The following is a 16,086-nucleotide window of genomic DNA, read 5'->3' on the forward strand; positions in this document are numbered from 1 at the left end:
GTTATCTCTGTAAATCAATTCACAACATGCAATATAATTCTGATTTATTACACATAGACTTGTCTTCAAAGAGGAGACTATTGTCTCCTTTGTTCTGTTATTTACTATGAGTTTCTATTTACAGCAAATGAAAACACATTTAAGACTCAAATACTAAATCAGAAAAAACAGAAAAACTTTTTAAGCGGGAGCTTAATAAAAAGGTATGACATATATACACCTAATAATTTCTATAAGGAATCTGCTAAAACACTGTTATTGCATCCTTGAGTATTAACATTGATCTGATACAATATTAGCATGAATCATAAATACTTTTCATATTTTATTGCTCATTTTGCAGGGTGGAATGTTGGAAAATGCGTAATCAAGTAATATTACTCAAACAGAAAACAATAATTAACAATATAACATATGAGAACAACTGACCAATGCATCACTAATCAGTGGGTTATAAAGCTTACATTATGTTAAACCCTTTTATATTCACATTTTTTATGATACTGCACTTATTTCTTATATCAGGATAACATCAGTGCATTCATATCTATAATTTCAACACTAATTTTGTAGCATTTTACTGTCATGCCTGGGTGCTAGGGCCGTAAGGTGAAATAGTCTGCCGAAAGGAAAACTACACGTAAAGTTAACTTGATGAAAAAGAAGTGAGAAGACAGACCTTGTTGAAAGCAGGTCATATTGTTTTGTTTACTAGACACAATGCAGGTGACTATATAGGAAGGTGTTAATAGGGTTGTTGTTGTTGTTTTTTGGCATATATATAAAACATTGAGGAGGAAAATTAACAGTAATATCAACTCTTATTTCCAGGGAAGTATGGTGGTAGAAGCCTGATGCTGTAGAGATTCTGAACAGTAGCAGGAACAGGAAAGCTGTTCAGAGGGGATAACAAGATGTGGAGCTAAATGCAGGATAGTAGTGAAAATAAACATGTGAACCATTCTTAAAGTTATAATGGAGGATTTTCGTGAATTAAAAAAAAAAAAAACTGCCCTCCATTTTAAAAAATGCACATGTACAACCCTGATGAGGGAATGCCTATTACTTTTCAAATTCACAAGCCCATTTCTCCTTTTGCAGGCTCTGTTTAAAAGTTGCTGTTTGCATTGCTCATACTTTTCAAAAGATTTAAAATTTTTCCACTATGTCAGATTCACCACCTGTGAATGAAAATGGGGACGAGCACTAGGACGGCCTTACGTAAACATATCACCAGAATGATTGACAATTAGGAGGACCACATATTTTAATGATCCACCCAGAAAAATAACGTCCTCTACCAGGCTCAAACTGCTAATCTGTGATATCGGGCATTTGCCCAGTGGGACGGTCCTAATTTCAGCGTGCGAGGGGCCGGCCTTCCTTAAATCATACCAGCCCCAAAACTTACTCTCCAGCCGAAGCACCTACCTGTGACAGTAAATATCTCAAGAAGCCCAAGAAGTAGTACAATGTAAACAACCTAAATGATGCATGCAGTATATATATATATAACCCTTCCTTGTCATGCATGTCCTTTGTGTTGGTTGACATATGGTGTAATTTTCTATTTCTTCAAACTGTAAAATCCTTGCAATAAACTAAATTATAATAAAACTAAAATGCTTTCTTTAAAACAAACCAAGGTGTTCCTCTTATATTTGGCAGATTTACGTTAGAATATTTAGCAAAAATATGTTGCCATGCATGATGGGGCTTTGCATCTAAAGGCTAACGTTTCCCGTCTTACGCACATTGTTGCCAGGTTGGGATGTTTTCTAATCTGGCAGTTTAGGATGGCCGTCTATGGGTAAAAAACGTTTTTTCTTTAGAGTTATGGCCTAAGGGGTGGGCCGAGCCTGTCCTCCACTATACCTTTAAAATACAGTTCACATAACAGATCATAATTTTTAAAGTTGAGTTTCTTGACTCTTTCTTATGCATACTGTTATGTTTGTATTAGCTCTTAACTGTACGTTATTTCAATCTTTGTTTTATTTTAACATCTCTTGTAATCAATAGCAACATTTACTTCAATTCTTGGCTGTTTTGTCCTGATTTCTATACCCAGTGTTTCCTTATGTCGTTTATGAATTCCTTCATCATGCACCTGCGCAGTGGTGCCACCAAGAGGTGGCCAGGGGTGGCCACGGCCACCATGTGCAATTTCCTGGCCACAATTCGCCAGTGTGAATTGTAATAGCATCAGTTTAGCATTTCATCCCCTTATGCACAGCCAGGTACATAACATTAAAAATCACACAATAAACCACACTGAAAAAAAATTTTTGGGCACTTAATCATATTTAGTTACTTTAACACAGTTGTTTCATTTTAGCAGGGGAGGGGCATAAAGCAATTATATTAAAGTAACTAAATATGATTAAGTAAATGCTGAAAGCAGTTGCATTATTTTTTCAGTGCAAGATATGAGTAGGTGTAGGTGTTTACTTGAGTGTTTACGATTTCTGCAGGCAGGTTTACCTAAAAATTTAAACCCTGAAATTATGGCTTTTAGTTTCAGTGTGCCGCCCCAAGATTTTTAGAGGCCCCATCTGGGCCCCCCTATGAAACATTTCTGGAGGCGCCACTGCAGCTGCTTATTGTCCCTTTCTTATTTAGACCCTCAGAGTTTTATTGGCCCAGTCAAAGCCCAGAACTGTGACAAAAACTTTTTCACAGACTCTTTGTTTACAGTGTAATTCAGTCCAAACTACTTTCAAAACAAAAGGAAAGATGATAGTTGCTAGATGACTGTAGCTGGCAGAGATGGTTTCCTTTTTCAGCCGTTTTTATTTAGAGGTACCAGGTTTTTTTAGGGGTGAATACAATTTTTTGTGCACAAAAAAAGGTTTAAAACTATTATTATTTTGCTTCCACTAGAAAACCTCAGAATTTCTGAAACCTTTTATAAAAAAAAAAAAAAAAAGTCTATACCAATTAACTAAATTAACTCGGATACAAAGGCGCGCGCTTATTTAGATTTAATCATACCCTTTAAATATTTCGTTCATACCAATTAATGTGCCTGCGTATGCAGTTTGGGATAAAAGTTAACTTTGATGAAATAAACAGAGTTTAAAGCAAAAACAAAGACAAATGCCAAGCAGCAGCCTTGGAGTCCCCAAGGCGCCAGAGCGCAGCTATAAAGGCAGGAGAAAATACAGCACTCACATCTCTGAAGCGATTCCAGTGTTTGGTCTTACGGCTGTACTGAGAGATGGTTGACAGCCATTGCTCGTCTTCCATGAAATTCCCCACGCTCTCTGCCTCCTTCCCATTTTTCGCGTCCACCTGCAACGAGACGCCCACCAGCAGGTACAGGCAAGCCACGGCTGTCAAAGCCCCGATCATGTTCCTCAGGTCAGCTTGGTTTGGGATGTCTCCAGCTCCTCCTGCTGCTGCTTTCCTCCAGACTCAGAGCCAAGACTCCTGCTGCTGCCTGAGCGCACTGGATGGAGAGGAGAGAGAGGAGGAGAGGCAGGCAGGGTGGGGAGTGGAGAGATCTACTACTGATTGCTGAATTTTTACCAGTTTCATTATTTCAGGGACTCATTTAAAAGAGGAACTTTTAATTGTGGATCTGAAAACATCTGAATATCATCAGGCATTATTTCTTTTATTTAATACAAAAAAAATGAAACTCTTGTATTGAGTGAAAAAGGTATTTGCTTTGATTTGTTTTTGCTGATTTGATCACATTCATATAGTTTTTTTCTTGTGAACACAAAAAGTAGTTCTTAAAGCTATGGTTTCATAAATTAAAAGGAAATATCTTCTTATCCTGTGTTAACATTGGTGGAAAAATAAAGCAGGATTTTTTTCCCTATGAACATTATTCGTGGTTTCGTTATGCCATCTGGTAAAGCCAGACAAATACATTTAGCCATTAAGTTTGCAGCAATCCCTCCTCTGGAGTTAAGATGTGTTAATAGCCATGTCCTTTGCAGCAGCCCTTCATACTGAGGATGCATTTGGAGACAGTGGAAAAGAAAACATTTTAATAGAAAAAATCTTTCGCGTTAGTAAGACTACTGCATCTGACCGGGGTTTTAGAAGACAGAGAATCTCTTATCCAGAGGTATCTCTATGATGAAGAAAAGATCATTCAACTAAGCTTATTTATATGATACAAATTTACAAATCATGACATCTTCCGACATATTACAGAGTTAAATCATCCAAATTGTACAGAAAAATTTATTGAAAAATTCTTGTATCTAAGAAAACTTAGGAGATTGCATTAAGTCTTTGAAGAGGTAAAATTTCAACGCTAGGTAGGCTGTTGAGCGCCAGCATTTTTGCAAAGAATAAATACACAGCAAAGCAACATCATAGCTATCTTTTTGAGGAAGGTGTCTGTTGAAGGAGGAAATGACCATAACACCACAATATTAGCAAGAGAACATTGCGTTGGCAAATAATCATCTTTAGGTGAAAGTTTCCATCTTTGAATGGGCTCTCCAGTATTTTTCTCTTATACTATCATGCTTTTTTCATGCAAGCGCAGCAGGAAAGGCTTGTAAACATGAGACTAGAGAACAAGAGATATAGTTTGTGAAATCCCACCAAATTCCATCTAAAAGGAAATCTCTAGTTCTTCACATCATTGTTTTTGACACCTTTATCCATCTATCTATCCATTTTCTGTCAAGCTTATCCCAAGCGGGGTCACAAGGGGTGCTGGTGCCTCTCTCCAGTTGTCGATGGGCGAGAAGCGGGGTACCCCCCTGGACAGGGCGCTAGTCTATCGCAGGGCAACACAGAGACAAACAACCATTCACATCCACACTCACACCTAAGGAGAATTTAGAGAAGCCAATTAAGGTTTTTGGACCGTAGGAGGAAGCCGGAGTACCTGGAGAGAACCAAAGCATGCACAGGGAGAACATACAAACTCCTTGCAGAAAGATCTCAGGCCATGAATTGTAAACCTTCTTGCTGCAAAGCAGCAGTGCTACTCACTGCGTCACTAAGCAGCCCACATCTTTTTTTAAATTAATACATTTTTGGTATTTCTTCTTTAACTTGCAGTATTCCCTCCTCCTGGATGAGCATGTTGCAACAATCCTAGTCATATTTATAAGCTTAGTGAGTTACAATCATTCCAGTTTGATCCTTTTTGTTAAGTTGCTAAAAAATGTGCAGTTAAATTTAGTTTAGATATAGTCAGGTAAAAAAAAAAAAGATCTAGCAAAATAAAATCAGATTAAAAAGTCACCTGCTGCTTCTGATGGGTATTATGGAAGACAGAGCACAAACACAAAAAAGAAAAAAACACTCAGACGATCTGTGCCTGGTAATGAAACTAGATTGATTATCTGAAAGATTTAAGTATATCAGGAAAACGGAAGAAATGGGCAAAGAGTTGTTATCTTTTATGGTATAAAATCATGTCAAACATATTAAGTATTTGGTGTTTGGTTGTTACGACTCATTAAGACACTTATATATATATATAAATAATGTATATTCAAACAGAAATAATCTGTTATAATCTGTTAGTTCACGATTTGTAAATGTATCTTTAATTCTTAAATGAGCTTTGCTACACAATCCACACAAGGCTGCAGGTATACTTAGCTTCAATATTGGATAAACACCTACTTATTTTTAAACAAGTACACCTTTGTCTTTAAAAAGATTCTTATAAATAATCTTATTACAGTCTTTAATAATTTGAAGATTTTCTCAGAACTTGAATTTAAGAATTCCAATAGCTGTAATCCATATCTCTGTTTCCCTTCCTTATACTGAGCTGTAGAAATAAACGTTTGTATTATATTCAAACTTGTATAGATGCACCAGTTCAAGCAGAATGTTGAGCTCCCAAAGAATCCAAAATGTGGAACAAAGACTTGATTTAAAGCCTTCCATGATATAAATAAACCCCTTATGCCTTTAAGGATGAATTCATTTCTACAGCTCAGCCAAAGAATAAAGATGATGTGAGGAAAAGGAGGAGGTGATGGCCAAACTGGTCTTCCCACTCCACCGAGGAGGGAGTCTCCCACGAGGCCAAGAGGCAAATGAGGTTCAATTTAGCTCCTAATGATCTCAGTTTCATTTCTAATTGTATTCATTAGTAGCAGAGGGGAAAAATCTAAGGGTTTCTCTTCTGAGGTTTCAGTGTAATCCTTATCATTATTTTGTGAAAACTATATGGACAAGCAGGGCTCTAAGATGCATACTGAATGACTTTTCTATTGAATTTTTGCTGAACAGAAGCAATAAATACGTATAAAACTTAGCTATCCCTTGAAAATTTTCAATTATTTTTTATTTTGTAGCCAAAAACCTCCAGCTGTTTTATTGAGGATATAAATCCTTCCATCGCAGCTATGATTGCTTCCCTGTCCTTGCAGAGAAAAAGCATGATGCTGCCACCTTCCTGTTTACTGTGAAGTGCAATGTTGTTGTTTCTTTCATCTCATTGGAATTAAATGTTGTATGAGACAATTGAGCTTCTGTTCCCACTGACCTGAGCACCCTTCTCCACATGTTTTAATGGATCTTTTGGAAAACTGTAATTTGGGCTTCTTGTCATCATTCCTTAATAGTAAGATTTGGGGAGTCCATGACTTATAAATGTTCTTCATTTATTCCATCCAGCTGTGAGTTTCTGCAGCCCTGCTGATTATTACTCCATTTGTCAGGCCTGCCAAATGAGGAGGATTTTAAATGAGCACACATTTAAAGCAATGTTGGCTCTGTTTAATATTCCCTTGGTTCCCATAAAATTGGTCAAGTAATCAACAGATACAGGAAATATTCAAGCAGTGTTCTAAATTTAACAGTTTCTCTAAAACTAAATGGGATGTAGTTAAAAAGTTGATGACTCTACAAACTTTGAATTTAACTAAGTTATATTCTACATTCCTAGTTTAAACAAAGACATGGTCATAAAAGACAGCATTTATTTATTATATGTTTACTCTGCTAAGTATATTTTTATATTTAACTAAATATATGTTTAGCAGAGCAGACCTATGCTATATGTAATACAGTATATTATATTGAGTATGAATTTTGCAATCCATGTGAGAAATGTTGAATTAAAGGCTTTTAAGACATTATAGGGTTATCATCTTTATCATAGAATTATATCCAAGAATATAAATGCTTTATCAGATTACATGTAGTAATTTAAACTTGTTACTTGTTTTCAATGCATAAAAGACGCTTGTATTTTTTACTAAGTAGCATTATTAAAGAAAGATTTCCAACATTAGCTTCAATGTTTTGACTGCTTGATTGATTGATTGATTGATTGATTGATTGATTGATTGATTGATTGATTGATTGATTGATTGATTGATTGATTGATTGATTGATTGATCTCACAGTGGAGAAATTTACATGTTACATCAGCTCAAATAGTCACAGAAGAAGAGTGTGCAAAGGGAAGAAAAAGGTGCATATGAGCCTTTAATCTAGATTTAGGTTGACAACCTAACACCATATGGTGCGCAAAAATTAAAACCCAACCCTGTTGTGTATCATCAACTCAGGGATGAATTGGTCCATATTGGATCACAAAGAAAAAAACAAAAAACAAAACAAGCAACACAAACAAGCATACTGGGAAAAATATATCTCCTATTAATTCCATTTTACATGTATATTATATTAATTCCATTTTACACACACACACACACACACACACACATATATATATATATATATATATATATATATATATATATATATATATATATATATATATATATATATATATATATATATATATATATATATATATATATATATATATATATCTTTCTTTAAACTGTCTGTTTTTTTACTTTGGGTAGACAGGTGTGGAGACGTTCACACCTTTTCTGCTGTGTTAATTAGGGAGAGACAAACTTTGGCTTGTCCGAACAAGGTTGAATACCTATAAGGACTGTATGATGCTTTGTTCTCTCTTTGCAAAGATGAAATTAAATGCAGACTCCATCAATCCATCGATCTCCGTTTATTGGACTGGAGTGAGTAGTTGAATTCCTTTTTCCCACGACAAGGTCAAATGCTTTCAGACTGTAAAGGATAACATAGTTTGAGAGGACATCTGTTTTAGTTCCAGTTTAGCTTCTTTTTTATTGTAAAACACAACAGACATGACCTGCTGAAACAAACCTTTGAGCTTCCGGCAGTAATTTTTTGAAAGATAGAAAGTTCTGTATATATGCAATGTAACAGCAGTGTTTGATTAGGATTTCACTGCACTGTTACAAATCAAATTGGAATTTAGAGCATGGAGCTGGTTGAATAAAAAATGTATTACATTCTGGCTTTTTTTATCCCAAATTTATCCCCCACAGAGATTTACTGTAACTGCACATCACGTCATTCCTGCTGCTTCTTTAAACTCTGCTTGCCCTCTCCTCTTCTCTGCATTTCATCCCCTATGGCAATAGACCTAATCCAGCACCCTCCGTGTTCAGATTCATTTAAGTTTAAGGTTACCGATATTGGCCAAGGTTGGGTAGAATCACATTTCTGTCATGCTGCTTAGCTGGCAGAACTAACTCTTGACGCTTGCATCAAAGTTGTCGATGTGGCAGTTGGGGTCTTCTTTTATACAAGCATGCAGAGCTGCAGGGCAGGGAATCAAGGACAGGAGCTAAGATATCTGGAAGAAGTATGTCATAAAAAATATAAATCCCTAAACATGACAAGTTAAAAGCATGATGGTAAATGTTGATGATTTATAACCACACAGCATAACTGGGTCACTTTTTCATGTGTTTTGTTACATTTTAAAAACTAAATGTTACCTAGAAACCTTGTCTTGACCTTAGTTACACATGTTTTCTTTGGGGACTCGTTTAAGAGCAGCACCAGTCGTTTATAAGAGACTAGCCGATAAATCATAAAAAGGGGGAGTGGCAGCCAATTGGTTAGGGCAAAGAGCTTGGAATCCTGAGGTTGATAGTTCGAAACCAACCCTTAACCCCCGATTGCTCCTAGGTCTCCCGAAGGGAAGGGGTTAAATGCAGAGGTAAATTTCTTCAATAAAGTTCAATCATAAAATAACCGTTGTGAAGAAATCAAAACTCTGCACTGCACTATTTAGAGTCTGCTTGTTTTGCTTTTGTTTAGCATTTAAACTGGGAACAGAGTAAGAAGAATGGTTTATACGTTTATTGTTGCAAAAATTCTCAATACATTTAATCTCAAGGCACTTTATAGAGACAATTCAATCAGTTAATACAGTCTGATATGAGTTAAAACAAAGGTCATGATAAACTAGCACTACGTGTGGCTCTGTCTAGGAGAAAAAAAGTCAAGCAGACAAACCCTGATACAGTTTTCATGCTAAAAGGGATGGAAGAGAGTACATGCATTTCATCACAGTAAAAAGTTGACTCCATACCCATGTCTAGGAGAGAGGCAGGACTAAGCACTGAAAAACAGGCCAAACTCTATTACCAATGGTTAACACCATAATGCCTCACCTTCCATAGATAACCCAATCATGTTTAGAGTGCTGCCAAAGATCTTATTCCTAATAGAACTAACCTTGTTTATAAAGAATCCCATAAATTCATTACTACTAAGAACTAGTGAAATGGACAGTTCAACAAAGCTATGGCTATGGGTAAGTTTGGCAACTGCATTAAAAATAAATCTAAAATTATTCTAATTCTCCTCTATTAATTAAATACTCTAGTTTGCTATTAAATGTTAATAAACTAATAATATTGGAGGGAATCTTTGATAGTTTAATAATAAACCATACACACCTTTTATTAAGTCTCGATTTTTTAGTTTGTACATATGGTAAAAAAAAAGCTATCTGTCACAAAGGCCCCTAAAGGACACAGACTGATTGTAACCTTTTTTTTGTGCATCTATTGATACATAGCTTTGACAATTAGTTTGTTTGTTATAAAGATTACATTTCCCTCTGAGTTCATGTAAACAGAACTTAGGTATGCTAGTTAGCATTTGATTGATAATGATGGAGTGAGTACATCGCTGACTGCAAGGGAGAACTGTGTAATCAAAATCTTTGGAATATACAAATTACACATCTTAGAGGACAACCTAACAATTATAAAACATCTTTAGATTGTCTGTTTTGGCAGGGTTTTTTTTTTTACTTTTGACTTACAAGATTGATTTTAACTTATCTGTGAAAATATTTTAAGTTCTCTTTGATGTTTTTTTTTTTTTTTAAAAGGCCTTTTTCATTTCCACTGTTGCCACGTGCTTGCTAAAAATGAAGATCATCAAAGTCAGTGACTAAATGAGGTTGGCACGGCTTCCTTGAATAGAAAAAATGTTACTCTTTTGCATTATAAACTATATTTCACTGCACTATATTATAACTTTAGAAAAACGTATATTTTTTTATTGAATTAAATTTTGTCTTCAAGATTCAAATTTAGTGTGGTCTAGTTCTGTTGGCTCTGCTGCAGACAGAACTGACAGAGACTCTGGGATCGGTGTCAACATATCTTCAGAAAAGCTGAGCGGTCAGGTCACCTCCCATTTAAGCCTGTTGCCATAACCCAGATGACTTAGAATTTGTAGACATTGATCTAAACATATATTTCTTTTACGCTTATTCATTTTCTTACATAAATAAGATCTGTCTTTCTATGTGCCATGAGTTGACCTGTGTTATGAATTAGATATTCATAAATTATATTGACTAAAGAGATACAGGTAAAAAAGAAAGGAAGCAGACAACCACTTTAAAAGCTTTTAATAAAAGTGTCTAAATGGTAAAACCGCTTTTTGCATTTATCTTTGGATTCCTTCAATCATTCATTGAACAAAACATTTAGCATGACCAAAACCATGGCATATGTCTATATAAAAAAATATGTTTCCAAATATTCAGATTCTGTCTTTTTGGATAAAGAATAACTCTCCTATTTTATTTTTTACTTTATTTTGTCCACACCAGCAGCTTGCTTTTTCATATTCAAAACTCATATTAAATTACCAATTCATGCTACTTTCATACATGCAAGTCAAAGTGAATGAATAAATATTTCTATTATCATTTCCCATCATGAAAGTGCAGCAAAAGCCGCTATCAGACATATCTATTCTTTATGAATGTTAATCAGAGTTAGCCTCAGTTATTTCTTCAAATATTTCCTAAATGACAGTAATGTCAGCCGTTTTTATGTGTGCATACAAATGAACACCATCTTAAAGACATACTGGTTTAATCCCCATTTTGTCAAAAACTTCCATCAAAACAGTAAGTGCAGCTACTTTTATTTTGGGGATGAAAGCAGCTCTGCATTGTTTACGTCTAAACAAAGAAATCATGTTTGTAGAATTGGTTTAAAACCAAGGAGAATGCCCGTCTATCTTCCCCCTTGTTCATGCATGTTAATCCAATCTACTCATCACCAAGCATATTAAGTTTTCACTGTAGAAGCAGCAGCTGTGAAAATATTTTTATTAACATCAGACAAGGCGGTATGCAGCACAAAGCCTGAACGCTTTGTTATCTGGAAATATTCCCCAGTATTAGAAATGTAAACAACACACTGCCTTCGTCTTTTTACGGGCAGCTCAAAAGAGTCCTGATGAGCCATGAAGCTTATCGCAGTCCCTCATATTGTCACATGAAGAAAGAGAATTACTTCAATAATTCCTGGTAAGCAGGGAGATCATTTAATGGGGGGGGGTTGGAAAACAATGTCAGGTTTTGTTTCCATTCATTGCATGGATCAGTTAATGTATATCAGGTAACTGCAATCTAATTACATAGTTTTAGACTTAGATGTGTACTCATAACTAGGGCTGCAACTGATTGCAACCATTTCGCCAATTGATTAATCTGTTTGTTTTTATTCTATTGACAATCGGATGGCAAAGAGATCCTTAGAGATTTTACACTTAATTTACACGAAATCAGGCCAAAAGGGCATAGTTTTAGGACTTCTGGATAGAGCATACCAATGGAGAAAAATGTTTCATCTTCATAACTAAATTATTCCACAACTATTTAAATAAGTATTTAATGACAATTAATACAATTGTTTCAGCCATACTTTTAAGTAATAAACAAGCTCACTGTGTGATATCACCATTTGTTAAAAATTAGTGCAAACAATGTCAGGTTTTTGTTTCCATTCATTGCTTGGATCAGTTGGACTGGGTCTTTTAACTGTTTCTTTATTAGTCAGGGTTGATTTTTGTCCAACTGTGTCCCCAAAAGACCTGGAAAACATAATCAGTGGATATTTTTATTTTGAGGCTATCAAAAGGCTGCTGATTGTTTGTCATCTACACTTATTTTTTTCCTTTTCATTCAATTAAAAAATAAATAGTACTCATTAGTAAAAATAGTCCTATTCTGTGTAGTTAAACGTAGAAAAAAAACTCAAATTAAATGAAGAAAGGTTGTTTGTATAGGGTGAGGAAAGCTTAAGAGTTCAGAATATAGGATAATTTGCATGAGCGGTAATGACATATTTAGCATGCAGTTCTCTCTGTTTGTGAGGAAGTTCCATCTTGTTAGAGATACCCGAACGCCAAAAGGTCTGCATGAGGGAAATAGTCAGCCTAACCAAAGAATCTCCTCAATCCAAAACCCAATTCAAGGTTATTCTATTATTATAGGGGTTGAATAAACCACATCTGGAGCCATTTAATAAATAATCTCAAGTGATTTAGAACTGTAAACGAAGCTGCTGCAAATGCATATCGCTTCGATTCAATGGGATTCAAACTGGGTCACACAGCTATTAAGACTGCAAAGTTAGTTGGGAGCAGTGTGACAGCAGTTTGCCTCTGTTGGTTGAGCACTGAAGAGGCTGTTTTTTCGCACTGCAGGCAGCTTACAGCAGCAGATGTGGGGGAGAGTGCAGCAGCTTCCTCAATTAAATGCACAGAGTAAACAGTCGCTCGCTAAGACTTGAACCGCTAAACATTCTCTCCTCTGGGAAATGTTCTTTTGCAATACATATTACAAATCTACAGCGGTTTAAAGTTAGGATTACAAAGCAATAAATCTGTGCTTTGAGGCCGAGCTTAATTACCATCGTGGAAATACATCAGCAAACGCACATTAAACAACGTATTTGAATGTTCGTTTCTCCTTGTAAGGCAGTTTAGCATTTTATATTAAAAAAAAAATAAAAATAAAAACTGCTGATCTTTTGGGAATACCTGCTGGAGCAAGATTTTTGTTTTTGTTTGACGATGAACTGCAGAGCTGAGGACACCGTTGCCAGAAAGAGTAAAAAAAGAAAACAAAACTGAGAGATAAAAACGAGGATCCTCATGGGGCATTGCTTCTTTTCCAGTAACAGCCCCTGTAACTCCTGCACTAAAGTGTTTTTATAGTTTTCCTGCTGAATGAGAACACTTCCAACAGTCCGAAACAAGCTGAAGATTTAAACATGGGTTGTTCTTCTGCATCGCCAACAAATATTCCCATGATTTACATCTTAATAAAGGGATTCGAAATTAGGTGTTGTGTGAATAACTAAATGCTAATTTTTGACATTTTATGGCTCCTGATCAGATAATTTGGAGCCAGGAAAACACTTTTTAAACTGTCCCTGCATTTGCAGTTGGACAGTTGGTTTAAAAACTCTGCAGAGTATAATTTTCAATAAAAACACCTGCAGCAGCTGCAGGAGGGCTCTGCATGAAATTCAGATTCAGCCCTCTGAATGATAATCTGCTGCACAAATCGCCTGCCCTCTCACTGCAATCGGTTTGACTGTCAATCATGGCTCTTGCACCTGTTAACACAGTGGTGAGTGCAGATTTAAAGTTGTTGCAAAAAAGGACTGGAGAATAACATTGAAAAAGGGAGCTATTAAAGAAATGAGGCACTGTTGTATTGAATTCAAGTGGTCCCTTGTTCATTTTTTCTGGGGAATTTTGGAGTGTAGTTCCTGTTAGACTATAGAAAATAATCTGTGTCTCTTTTATATATAATACATCAGTCTACTTGGTTTACAAAGAAACAGGAAATAGAGATAGGAGACAAGGGCCCACCAATAATTTACCTACATCAAGCATGTACTGAAAGAAAAATAAATAACATTTCCTCTCAAAGTAAATGTAAAGCTGATTTAAATCAAATAAAAAGGAAGAGGCTTTGTAGCATCCGCTGCAGTCCAGCAGGTTCTGAAACAGCTTTTTCCCCGCTGCCATCAGACTGTTGAACTCTAAACTGGACTCTGCATAACACTTACAACATTATTCTGCATTACCAAGTGCTGAACTTTTATAATCCTTTTAAATAGGACACAACTCGATGTTTAACTGCATTTTGCACCATATTTATGTTCGCATTGCACTGGACTTTTTCATATCAATGCCCTTTTGCACCATTATTTAAACTTTCTTTTTCTCCTACACTGTTACACCCTGATCACTGCTGCACTTTATATTGGTAATGTTTATCTACTCCAACTCCAAAAGTTTAAGTTTAAATCTTAAATGCTATCAGGATGATTGTTGTATTGCTTGTTCTCTCTTCTTTTTTTGTCAAACCTTTATTTTGACATTTACATTCTAAATAAAAACTCAAAAGAAACACATTGAAGCTTGTGGTTGTGACAAAAATGTAGGAAAGTTCAACGAGCGTTAACATTTCTTACCTAACACTGTGAAGTAGCTTTAGCACATGTTCTTATATAAACTAATGTTTTATTAAAACATACATCTTCTGCCTCATTAGAACCTCATGAAAAAATTATGCAGATAAAAAGAAACAAGCACAGCTCACAGACATCTAATTTATACAGATTTTTTTTTTTAAGCAGAGCAAACTTGAATTTAAAGGTCTTGTTGGAGCCTCACAGTGTGGGAAGAACAAAGCTGACTAATAAGGTTGAGACGTGTCTGTGACAGAGACTGTGCATCTCTGCTGGTGCACATGCAAGCTAAAGCACAAAGATGTTGGTAAAAAGATGTGGTTATTTGAACAAATTTACTGAAAGTTGTGAGATCTCATGGATTGAAGTGATTTCATCGTTAATTTGTCACAGAAATCACACCGAAGCCTTAAATATATTACATATGCCACAACTAGTTTGCAGATCAGTGTGTTGAATGTGTAAAATCATGAGAAGTGTTCAAATCCTGTTACAGACTACTGAGTCAGAGCTTCCCAGAAACAGCAGGACATGTGTTGTCAACACTGGTGAGTGAGAGTCTGCTGTAACAGGAGGCTTATCATACTGCTCTGTGACATTCTTGGCACAACCATCTGTACCGATGACAAAAAAGGTACAATGGCATGTGAACCACATTCTCACATGATGCAAATGCTCAATTGTGTAAATGTATGTAAACAGGAATATGCAATAGTGTTTCTCACTTATAATCCTGCAAAGGTTTGTAAGTGAAAATGCTTCCTTTAATCACAAACTGCCTTTCACCACCTTTGGCATAAATTCAACAAAGCATTTTTTTGTCAATATTAGGGCCTTTTTTGTATCAGCCATTGATTAGAGCACCTTAATTAGCTAATAAATGTAACAATTTTTTTTGTTTTTGTTTAAATTTAAACTTACATAGCATTTCTTATCACTGTGTGTTATTTGTATTATGTAAATGGCCTTAAAAAGCATGTATTAGTTTAAATCTAATATGGATAGTTTAAAAAATAACATTTGGAGTTCGCTATTAGAAATTTGGCAAGACAGATTGATCATGAGCAGAACTCAGGTTTAGTTCTTCACATATTTAAGCTGTGACTGGGTTCACTGAATCTGTTCAGGGAAAGGAGGGACCCTCTGGTTTGGTCACAGCTGTATGTCCCGCCTTAAACTTCAACGTGGTTGAATTTGCCTTTCTTGTAATAAAAAATTTAAAAGTACAGTAGCTTCCCTTTACCCAGGAGTTCGTCACTGGGATGCATCACTACTAACTTTAACAGTCTAAGAAACCTTTACAGGAATTCCCTGACAGGAACATGGACAGTATCTCTAATTTCTATATCATCATACCGCTAAATCACCTAATGTCAAACCATAATGTAAAAGACTGAATTTTAGCTGAGGTTTTCTATATATTGAATTAATGTTTTTTAGGTCTGTAATTTAAATACAACATCCTTTTTTTTCAGAACACGTTAAGCAAAGTTTG

The 16,086-nt window shown here is 35.5% G+C and overlaps 1 protein-coding gene across 2 annotated transcripts in view; it reads right to left on the reverse strand.

Annotated features, from left to right (window-relative positions):
• The window catches only part of LOC119774937 (testican-2-like), a 58,164-nt gene extending 54,700 nt beyond the window's left edge, over positions 1 to 3,464 (reverse strand). Inside the window, exon 1 of one of the 2 annotated variants that reach the window (XM_038272720.1) lies at positions 3,175 to 3,464. In XM_038272720.1, the coding sequence (XP_038128648.1) occupies positions 3,175 to 3,354 (180 nt within the window). In that variant the 5' untranslated portion in view covers positions 3,355 to 3,464. The remainder of the gene's footprint in view (positions 1 to 3,174) is intronic. The other variant, XM_038272719.1, reaches the window with a different exon arrangement.
• Between the last annotated feature and the right edge of the window lie 12,622 nt (positions 3,465 to 16,086).

Source organism: Cyprinodon tularosa, unplaced genomic scaffold (assembly GCF_016077235.1).
Source record: "Cyprinodon tularosa strain WSP-4 unplaced genomic scaffold, ASM1607723v1 ctg84, whole genome shotgun sequence".
Lineage (NCBI taxonomy): Eukaryota > Metazoa > Chordata > Actinopteri > Cyprinodontiformes > Cyprinodontidae > Cyprinodon > Cyprinodon tularosa.